This window comes from Phalaenopsis equestris, unplaced genomic scaffold, assembly GCF_001263595.1.
Source record: "Phalaenopsis equestris unplaced genomic scaffold, ASM126359v1 Scaffold000002, whole genome shotgun sequence".
NCBI lineage: Eukaryota > Viridiplantae > Streptophyta > Magnoliopsida > Asparagales > Orchidaceae > Phalaenopsis > Phalaenopsis equestris.
The window spans coordinates 61,995,380-62,007,241 of record NW_018164444.1 but is presented as its reverse complement, the minus strand read 5'-3'; the positions used below and the strand labels follow the sequence as shown (position 1 = coordinate 62,007,241).

Sequence of the window (11,862 nt, the reverse complement as noted above, 5' to 3'; positions counted from 1 at the left end):
AATCTATATATATATATATATATATATATATATATTATTAGTAGTATTTCCAGCCAAAAACAAGTCAAATTCGTGTTGGACACATTAACTTAGCGAATAGCCAAAAGCTTAATGAGCTGTTTTGACAGCCCTAATCTCGTGTGTCAAAATTCGCAACCGATCAACTCTCGCAACTCGCCGGCCAAGGCGCAAGATGCTCCACTTCCACGCCTCTTCCTTCCGCTCAATCTCGACAAAACCTATATTTGGATCTGAACCAACACCAACTATTTTGCCATGAACTACGCCATCATCGTCGTCTTTCTTAGCCTCCTTTGGCACCCAATCTCACTGATCTTCTTCGTCGTCATGATGGTTGCTTGACTTTTCCTCTATTTCTTCAAGATTGAGCTTGTATTCATTATGGAACGCACTATCAATGACCTATTTGTGCTCATTGCCCTGTCTTTATTGACTCTTTGTTGATTGGAGTGGTGGTTGTATTGATCCATGTGGTGTTTTGGAAAAATGATGATCTGTTTGTTGATGAGAAGGCGACAAGTCCCAGAGGCTGGTACGCAGCCATTGGAGAAGCAAGTTGTCCTTCACGGAGGTCATAGTGAACTACCAATCAGGAGAGGACGGAGGCGCGTTACCGGGTCTTTCATTCGTAAATAATATGTTTTGAGACCGCAATTGTGGGTGATAAACAGAAATTGCTTTTACATTGTTGTTGCATTTTCTAGAGAAAGAAGGTGAAGTCCCCTAGACTTTCTAGAAGAATTAAAGTGACATTCGGCCTGCTTGGGGGCAATTAATGATATCTCCTTTCATGTTGTTTTTGCTCTTTGTGGAAGAGATTTCTTGCTGTACTGCAATAATTACTGTGGGAGATTTCTTGCGTTGCTGCTGTTACATTTTCAGGAGGAGATTTTTAGTGCTAATATCATGTTTTATGGAGGACATTTCTTGTGATGTTATGGTGATTTTTGGAGGAGTTTTTTTTTCATTTTTTTAGATGATTTCTAGAGAATCTTGTCCGCTTGAAGATTAGTTGAAGTACGAGAATTTTGAGAAGGCGGTGCTGAAATTATTTGAGATGTGCTAACTTATTGTAGTTTTATGTCAATGTGTGTTGGCCTTTTAGTTTTTCAATCGTCTAATTTGACATTTATACACGATGATAATGAGTTTGTCGATACATCACTCTCTTTCTTGATGCAATAAGGTTGTTTTTACCTTTTTCTTTTGGGTTGTGGTAGCTTCACCTTTTGAGCGGTTATAAGGTGTTGTTGCCCAGCTTCTAAGCTTATTGAACCGGCTTCTAAGTTGTTGCTAGGAATGTTTGACTTTTCCTAAGTTGCTTAGTCTGAGTGTGCTTGCTTGATGATCAAAGCTAGCAATGAAAGAAGTTAATTGTAATCAATAATAACTAAGATATGTCCTAAGCTATATAATTAGAGATACTCGACGGAGTTAACAAGTGTTGGAAAAGACTTGAAAGAAGAGTACATTAAGAATGTAAGACCTTTCCCTAGATTGTCTGGCTGGAGATTTTCTGCGGTGTTAACCTATAAGGGATAAAGTCATGTGAAATCCACAAAGGATGGTTGACATATCCAAGATTTTTAGTTGAAGCTTATGCTTGATAGTCATAATCTGCTGCAGAAGAGAGCGAAGAGAATTCATCGAGTATTTTTGACCTATTCACGGTTGTTCGCCGAAGCTTCTGATTGATGACCATAGCCTATAGTGGAAGAGGTTGAATCGACTTCCCTTGGGATTAATAAAGCCTATATGAGGTGTCACTGATACTCAACATTTCTTGAGACTATGACATATATCACAACGGGTCATACTTTTTTTGAAAATATAGTTGCAACCATACTCAAGAATAATATTAGGCAACTTGCTAACTTGCTAGTTGCAACCGTACTCTTTTTGTCGAGGCTTTCCCCTCGACATCGCTCAGTTTCAACTGGCTCAACATCCTTTCATCGTTTTGTTGTTGTGCTCCCAAAGGGCCTACAATCAATAAAGAGCTTTTAGTATACATTCTAGATGATGTTCTCTTTATAAGAATTAGCCTGCTAGTAGAGACCCTTTAAAAAATAATATAAGACACACAAAATAAATTAGTTTTGCACATTTCGGGTCATTGTTGAATCAAACCGCAAGAGGAATATTTCGACCCGCTACTTCAACAGCTTTGAGGCGAGTGGTTTCAACATAAGTGGCCATGCGGGCCTTCTTATTGGTGTCTCAGGCAACAACCGATGGATCTCACTCAGATTTATTAGTGTAGTAGACAGCCTAATTCGCCTGTCATTCATTGTAATGCCTCCTCATAGAATCTAATTGATAATTATAGGATTTAGATGCTGGTGGACCGAAAGTTGTTAACCATCAACCCCTACTGCTTCCACTAGTACCTGATCCAGTACCTTGTTCTTAGACTTGGCAGAAAAATCCCCATATGGAACACTATCGATATTCCAGCTCAATAGAGAAGAACTAATGCAGAACTAAAGCTTCTAGTCCTTCAACTTATTCTCCAGCCCTAGCCACTCGAATCGAACGAACCACATAAAAAAATTGGGCACAACCTCCCGAGCCAATCTAGAATAAGAATAGGTATGTAGAGAGCGCCGCAGACCACAAAATTCCAGACTGGTAGCAAAAGATGACGATGGTCATAATGGCTGCAATGAAGTTTGACAGGATCTGGGTGGGAATGAATCCATAGTGATTGAAGTTGACCTACAACTTACCATAGAGTGGCAGTCTCACGGCGAAGCAAAATTTTTCCTTGTAGAAGATTAGGTCGAGGCGATATGGAGTGTTTGCTCAGTCGCGCTCACCGACGACTCGAAGCCTAATGGAGGAATTGTACACTTAGGAATCCCACAATCGGTCCACTTCCCCCTTGGGTCATCATGGATCATTCTGGGACGACGATCAACCTGAAAGCTTTTAAAAAGTATTTTGTAGGCATCAAAACATAATAATAATAACATAAAGTCGAGTGAACGAGAATAACCAGAGAGAAAAGACAATTAAAAATCTAGCATCAATCTAACTCCATCCTTCAATATAGGGTAAATAATGAAGTGAGACTGTTACACAAGGGTAAAAACAAAATCATGCAATAAATTTCAAAATTCACTGTCATAAATATCAAATCAACATAGAAATTAAGAAGGAAAAATAAATTTTATTCTAAAAATAGACATTACAAATAATGCTCAAAACTAGCTTGAGAGAAAACATTTTACAAGATGATCTTCTGTCACTTCAATATACAAGTCCCTACCAAAGCGGCCTCATGTACAAAACAACTCCCCCTAACTTAAATTGGTTCACCCGATCTACCTCAACTTGAGTCAGTTGCATGAGGGAACTCCCCCTAAATTCTGATAGTTCATGTCAATAAAGGGCAATCTCATCCTCCATTTTCTCCAATCTCTCTACATAAGCCAACAACTCATGCATCTTTTCCACTTCTTGAATCCCAACCAATCTAGCAAAGGAGTTCTTGTTCTCATTCATGCGATGAGCCGGTGACCTGGGGGACGTTCGACACTTATTAATTGCTGCCCTGCATGCCACATGAGATCCTTCTTCCTCGCTCCCAATCGGTGCCTAAGCATTCAACACAGGCAATGCCATCAAATTCTCGCTAACGTTTGTTGGAGGCAAGTCATCACCCAATTATGGCGAACCAACTACATCAAAGAAAATATAAATATAAGGAGACCTATAAAAATTTAAAATCTAACCAACACGATTGAGACTTTTCATATCAAGGAGTCAATCCTACTCAGACAATGTAACCAGCACAACATTCTTATCAGGTGCCGGCAGAGCACCAACAGCCTTTTGCATCACAGGCGACGGCATAATATTAGCTGCTTCTTGCATGGTTTGTCCAATTGAGAGGTGTAGTGTCAAAGCAGAATGTTGAACCAACAATCGATGATTGAGACACCCAATCTGGCCTCCATCATCTACCCTTCCTTCGTTGATGACAAAGAACGAATCAGAAGACCCCACATGATATGAAATGCAACCACTTCCATTTTCTTAGCAACGATTTCCTTATTCATTTCACCTTTAAGTCGATACGACCTTTTGTTTTCCGAAGGTGGCAAAAAGTACTTTCATTATAAGGGATAGATCAAAATATTTGATAGGTGCTCCTCAATAGAGCTTGGAAGCTGACCGATTCATATGAGAAGAAATGCAAATCAAATACGGAATGTCAATGTCTCATCAAGACCTATTTATAAGAGCTAAGGGAGAAAAATCAATTGAGTTTGATTATTGAATCATTGATTAATTATTAATAATATCTAACTTTTTTCATTTAATTTTCTTATTCTTATCACAATGTCATTTTTATGAAGTAAGATAATCATAATATACATTGAAAATGTGTTGACATCATTGCTGAGGAGATCTAACAATCCATAAGGAAGAGAGTATGACAAAGAAGGTTCCACCTAAAGAAGAACAGGAGGCCCACTTATCTGATTTGATGCAGCTATCCAAACTAGAGAAAGCAAGGTCAAAGGCAACCGGGTCACGAATGTGATCGAATCCGAGTCTTTTGGTTAGAAATGAGACAGAGATATTTAAGACAACCACTACAAGAAAGCCAATCGAAAGCAAAAACCCACCTTCCTATAAAGCCTGCCCGAGGAAAGATCTAATTCCTCAATATGGCCAACCATCCTATAGATGCATCTGCGACTCCTCATTAAAAATTAAATTAATAATGCAACAAAGAGTCTTATAGACGTATCTCAAACTTTTCTCATTGAGAAGCGGGCTCTCAGACTTTTGTCATTGAGAAGCGGGTTATCTTTTAGGTCACAATGATTCACACTCTAGTCGATAGTCTTGCGTCGCTCAGCACACAGAATCTTCTCACTAGAGATCAAGATTCAAGGGTCGACAACAATTCTAGGTCAAGTTGATCTAGTCTAGCCGACCGAACAAGTCATGCTGACCCAAAGACACTAAAATTCACCTGACTGATAATGCCAGCTCAGCCCAGCCGAGCGAACATACCTTACCAAGCCAAAGCCAAATAAGTTAATCCAAGCAAGCCAGAGAGCAACCGATCCATATGCTCATGCCCTTAAAATACCTATAATAATTTGTAAAACCTCCATTAAAACACGAGAAAAAAATGTAACATCACTATATTCTACACTCTCTCCTATAAATAGAGAGGTCATTTCATATACATTAGAACACAATCTTAGCCAAAAATGTTGGGAAATGGATACACGATTGATATAAATTCTTTTCTTTGATGTGTGATTCACAGACAAATCAAAATTCAACAATTATCACGTCTTTTATATCACCATGTATAATATTTAATACAATTGTGCCAAAAACCTTTAACTATCTAACCAATTTCTTTATCAAATCCCAACATTTACTTTTATAATTTTTTTTGGGTAATGCCATCACATAATCTAAAGAGCCCTCTTCTTATAGAGATATGGAGTATATGCATTATTAACTAAAATCACACGCATGCCTTATTTTGAGCATATTTTAATAAACAGTTTGCAAATATAAGAAATATAATATTGCACGAACAAAATAAAATAAAATATATAAAAGCAAAATTCACACACACACACACACACACACACACACACACACACACACACACACACACACACACACACACACACACACACACACACACACACACAAAACTATTAGAAGTAATGACAAATATGAGTGTAATTAGAGTTGTAAATGAACCAACTCACTCGATGAACAACTCAAATTCAACTCAATTAAAACTCAATCATCTTCGTTCGATTTAATAAATAAACGAGCTTGAACAATTTTTTAAAAGTTTGAATTATATAAATGAGCTAACATGAACATAATAGAATTTGTTCATTTTTATTCGCGAACAAACTCGTTTGTTGTTTAACAAGTAACTTGTTAAATATTTCATATAAAACTCGAATATAGCTCGTATCATATACGATATATTATTTAAATAAGAATTAATTTACTATAATTTATTCAATTATAAATTTAATAATAATATTTCATTTTATCAATAATATATAATTATAACAAATCAAGTTCAACCGGCCCTCCCGGCCAGATTACAACTCAACTTCTAATGCTAAATTAATTTTTCTCTGACGGGTACAACTTGCCACTCTACCGAGGTTTTAGGGTTTTGGTCCAGAGAAGAAAGTTGCAGAGATTATCAATCCATTTACTTGTTAGACTCGGTTCGTCCAGTATAAGAAGCTAGGTCACTCTGCTCTTCCTCGCCTTCCCATGCTATGCTCCATTTCTGCTTCTCGCAGGAACCACTCACTTGCCTGTTTTCCTTTCAGTTTTTACTTCTCCAGCGCCGCCGTTAAGCAAGATTTCACCGAGGACAGCCCTCAATTCGAGTCCGACGGCAAAAACCACCCTCGAAATCCAACCTATTGTTCCTCTTCTCCAATTGTTAGATCAAATCTTAATCAAGCGTATGCCTGGCGCTGCGCTGTTAGAACTCAGAATAGGGGTTCCCATCCCGCGCAAACTTCGGCTAGACTGAAGATGCAGGAAAGCGCCAGGCCAGGGCAGGCAATTTAGTTGAAGCTCTGCACCAACTCCATCTCTTGAACCCCACCATTCTTGATTACAACGCGCTTTTCTACTGCTATCTCAAACAGAGCCGTACTTCTGTCGACCAGTTAGCCCAAGTCTTCTTTGAGATCAAGAGATATGGCCTCTTCCCTAACGTTTGGACATTCAATATACTTTTTAATGGATTGTGCACTTTAGGATTACTGCAAGATTCTTTCTTTGTCATAGAGGAGATGTGCCTCAATAAACTGGTTCCTTCATTTTCCATTCTGACGAAGTTGATGAAGAAATCTTTGAAGGCAGGTATCTTTGATCTTTCTCAAAAAGTTATTGATCTAATGTTTAGATATGGCTATAAGCCAACACTTCCGGCTTTGAATTCTTTGATTTCTGGTTTTAGTCGCGGTGGAAGAATTCGTGAGGCTATTTCATTATTTTGGATGTTGATAGCGAAGGGCTTTGTTCTCAATGTGTACACATACAATCCCATTTTATCGAGCCTCTGCAACTCCGGGCAGACATCTATTGCTCTAGCTTTCTTCTGTAGTTTGAGAAAAAGAGGATTTTTGCTCAATGTGTATTCTTATACATCACTGATATTGGGATTCAGTAGAAAAGGTTTGTGGATCGATGCTTATTCTGTTTTGGAGTTCATGCAGTGTAATGGCTGCTTGCCAACAGTTGTAACTTATACTGTGCTCATTAAGTTTCTTTGCAAATATAACTTTGTTGAGGATGCATTAAGAATTTATGGGATGATGGATGGGAAAGGCTGCAGCCCTGATCAAATCACTTATAATGTTTTATTTCATGAGCTTTGCACCCAAAATCGAATTTTTGAAGCAATTAAATTGGTGGAAGAGATGTCGGTGAAGGGATTTCATCCTGATCATTTTACTTATTGCACTCTGGCTACATGCATGTTGAAAGTTGGGTTAGTTAGAACTTCTCAAGAGCTTCTTCTCAAAGTACTATCGACTGACAAACACGTTGATGTCATTACTTGGAATGTTTACTTCCATAGTTTATGTTATGATAATCGGGCATTGGAGGCGTCATCATTGTTGCTACGTAAGGTTGGAGAGGGTTTCGTCCCAACCAATGTGACTCGTAACACAATATTGAAAGGTTTATGCTTGGAGAAGAAACTTGAGGAGGCATTGAAGTTTCTTGATCATAACGAGTGGGGTAGAGAAGGGCATGATGTGATTTCCTTCAACACTATTTTGTTTACAGCATGCAATAACGGTCACTCTTCGATGATACGGAGGATCTTATATCGCATGAAATCTGAAGGAATCGAGGCGAATGTTGTTACTTTGACCTGCTTAATGCAATACTTTGGTAAGATGGGGAATTTATTGAGTTGTTATGATCTATTTATCTTCATGATCAACAATGGATACAATCCTACTACGATAACATATAATGTGCTTCTCAACATGCTTTGCAAGAATGAGATGGTTGAGGAAGCTTTCCAAATGTTTTTAGAGTTCAAAGGTAGCCGGTCATTTCCAGATACCACTTCGTATAATATTCTGATGCACGCCACAATCGACAAGAGCCTCTTGGTTAGGTGCCTATTAGCGAACATGTATAGATGGGATTTATTACCCGACGGTATCACATACACATTATTGAGTTCTAGCTTATGCAGGCGGAGAAATATACGTGCCGCACTTCGCTTGGAGTATGTGATGATCGAACACGAAGTGAGACCTCATGTATCGTTCTACAATAACATCATGGATGTGATGTTTAGGGAAGGTAGATTGGGGGATGTGTACTGGTTACTGCTTAAGATGGAGTTTGATGGGATTGAACTAAATGAAGCTTCGAGTAATATTCTTGACCGAGCACTTTTAAAAGGAGGTAGGAAGAGATTTCCTAAAGCTATGTTGGTGCTTGAAAATCTCATAAGAAAGGGGAAAATTTTATCCAAATTCGAGCAGTGAAATTTTGAATCCTACATTTCTTATACTTTCCATGCTGCATTCAAATGAGACTGATTTTGCAGAGAAGCGCATTATGGTACAAAATTTTATTTCTATTGCATTCTGTTGAAATTTTACCAGATTATTATTAATTTTTGGCAGAAATCTTGACTATGATTGTTTTTATGAACGGCAAGTTAGATAATTGTTATCATCTTGCAGGAAAAGTTTTTTTTCTTTTCCCTCTGTCAGGAGGAAAAAGAACTGCCATTACCATAGAAAATTCTATGGTTTCTATCCCGTCAAAAATGCTTGATGGTTGCTTCAATTGACTTTGACCATAGCCAGGATTTTTTCTCCTCAAGCCGCCACTAAATATTTTATCTGTTTAAGTTTCGTTTAGGAAAAAAAATGCAAATTTAGGTTCATCAGTAAATCATTCAACTGAAAATTATACATTTTTTGTAGAAAGGAGAAGTATTTATAGCTTAGAAACCAAGCAAAGCCTTTATGTTGTTCTTCTCCTCTCCATTGTCATTAATCAAAGATGAAGTGTTGTAAAGGAATGCTTATACCAGCATAACTATCAACTAATGATGTCCTTTATCCCATCCATCATGCAGCTAGGCCTTATAAATTGACTTTGTATCTCTTATAAAATTTAATAACTCATAGATATTAGAACCGGGAAATTTTTTTTCATATATACCCACCTTTTCTATGAATGAAAAGGTGTATTTCACTTTTTGAAAGTTGGAAAAAATGGTATTTTTGATGTGATATGAAAGATTTCGTTGGTGTAAATGTAAAAAAGCCAACTTTAGCTGTTACATATGTAAATACACAGGAATTGGATGCTATGTACGTAAAAGCCCCATTCTTCTATTTCCGGCCATTTCTGTCATTGTTTCTCATATTTTCTTCTTCTGCATTGTTAAACAGGTTATAATACTTTCTGAAATATTTCTACAGCGTTCTCCCTTCTTTCAAGGAACTGAGTGTAATAATGTTAATATTTCTTCGGCAGTGTTCTTCAATTTCCCGAACACATTAGTGAATGACTCATAGATGCATCAGATTTGAAGACTGGTCTTGATCATGGAACTTTATGGGAGGATTTAGAGGAGATCTTTCGATCGAAACACGCTATTGTTATAGGACACTATCAAATATACGAACGAGTAGAAAGTGAAGATGGTTTCTTACTTTGAAAATGTTTGAGGATTCGATCAGGCAACTATTGGTGCCCTTTTGAAATAATGTGCTATCAGATGATGGCGCAGAACGAACTATTATGATTGAGAACGAATAACGAGCAATCCAAGCATGATGATAACAGAGTGAAGAGAGAAGTATGGAAATGAGAGATGACATATTGTCTTCATGTACTTGAGGTACAGATGGCAAGTTTCTCAGCCTCTTCGAGAGCTAAAATATAAATTTTGTGGAAGAAATATTTTTAAGATTTAGTCATGAACTCAATACAAGTAGGCTATCGATAATTTTCGTGATGTAAACGAATGGTTTCAATAGATTAGACATGGCCGGCTTCATTTTAGGAAAAAGTATTGTAGTTTTCGAACGATGGTTCGGGCTAATCAGTGTGAGCATGTATATTGTGGCAATGAGATTGATGAGCCTGAATGTGACAATTGTAACAAAGTTAGGGGCTAACATGGATAATGGGGCTAAAAATGACAAGTGACAACAATAAAATTTTTAACAATGTAGGACTAGGCGATAACTCTTATTTTGTCTGGTGCTTTATTTTGTTTGCCTGGAATAGTTATTCTTTGGAAAATATATTTTTTTCAGTTATAATAAAAGTGAATGCATCCAACAAGACATTATAATAATGTTTATTGTAGATATAAAAGCCAGCAGAGATCATTATAAAATTCGTTTTTTTTTTATTTTCAAACTTTTTAAAAACCATTTTTAAACTACTATTTGAAAAAATATATATGGAATATGAGCTATTGATAAGATTATAGAAGAAAAAAATCTCAATGGCTTTTAAAATTATTTAGTATCAATAAGAAAATAAACATTTTTTTTTTGTTTCAATACTATATTGAAGATAACTTGTTTTGGTTCTTTTTTTTATATAAAAAACTGTAAAATTATTAGATTTACATTTAAATTATGATGATTTTACGGGGGTAAAGTGATAATTTATTGTCTAGCATGACACGAAGATTCAACATATATATAGATAAAAGAGTCGTAGGATGAGACATCAGAACTTTAAAAATGGAAAACCTTGAAAAAGAAAATTTTCACTGGGTTTAGGCCAGTCAAAGAAATTCACTATGTAATTATAAACATATAATCACCCTTTTTCTGAATTTGAGACGATATATTTACAAAGTTGATGAGCATAAATGCCAAATATAGTTCTTGGTTATAATATTAATAGTTGGACATAAATGTCATAGTTGGTTGTTGTAACTATTATAGCTTATCACAAAGGCCAAGGTTTGAGACTATATTAACGATAATTGGCCACAATGATAGTGGTTGGAAGATGTAAAAGTTGTAGTTGACCACAAATACCATAGTTGATTATTGCACATAAAGTAATTGGCCACAAAAATCATGGTTGAATGCTGCAATATTATGTGTTGATCGTAGTTTTTGAATGAAATAGTGTAAGTTGGTTACATAGCTCTTAGTTAAAGTTGTAATAACAATAGTTTGTCACACATGTTATGGTTGGTGAATAAAATAATATCAGTTATCCACAGAAGTCATAGTTTATGACTCTTATAACGTCAGTTAGGCACATATGCCATAGTTGGTGGGTGCAATGTAGTCAAATGACCACATAGGCCTTAGTTGGTGACTGCAATATCATCAGTTGGTCATATAGACCATAATTGATGACTATATTATCGTCAGTTTGCCACAGAGAGCGTAGTTGGTGACTGTAATAATATGAGTTGGCCATAGAGGTCGTAGTCTAAAACTGTAATAGTGGTAGTTGGCTATAAATACCTTAGTTGGGGAGTAGACTAATGACAGTTGGCTACAAAGGCTATGGTTAGAAGCTGTAACAGTAGTAGTCAGTGTAGTTGGCGACTGTGATATTGTTAATTGGACATATATGCCATAAATGATGATTGCAATAATGTCAGTTGACCACAGAGTTTGTGGCTAATGACGATCCATTCTCTCAGAGTGAATGTGGTTAGAATTTTACACTGAACACTACATTTTGTCTTTATAAAATGCAAAAAAAAATTATAGATGTTATGAACAACCATCATATGTTAGCTACGACGATCCTAAGTAATGATTGACGGTGGTCAACAATAGTAGG

General features: G+C 36.6%; 1 protein-coding gene across 1 annotated transcript; it reads left to right on the top strand.

Moving 5' to 3' along the window:
- The first annotated feature begins 6,599 nt into the window (after positions 1–6,599).
- On the top strand, positions 6,600–10,275 carry LOC110039228 (pentatricopeptide repeat-containing protein At1g64580-like). Its single transcript, XM_020744229.1, has 2 exons — positions 6,600–8,637; positions 9,483–10,275. The coding sequence occupies exon 1, from the start codon at positions 6,840–6,842 to the stop codon at positions 8,559–8,561; it is 1,722 nt and encodes a 573-aa protein (XP_020599888.1). The 5' UTR covers positions 6,600–6,839; the 3' UTR covers positions 8,562–8,637; positions 9,483–10,275.
- Positions 10,276–11,862: the final 1,587 nt, after the last annotated feature.

Excerpts from the sequence above, each read along its gene's own strand:
- LOC110039228 (XM_020744229.1), top strand. The coding sequence starts at position 6,840 with ATGTGCCTCAATAAACTGGTTCCTTCATTTTCCATTCTGACGAAGTTG.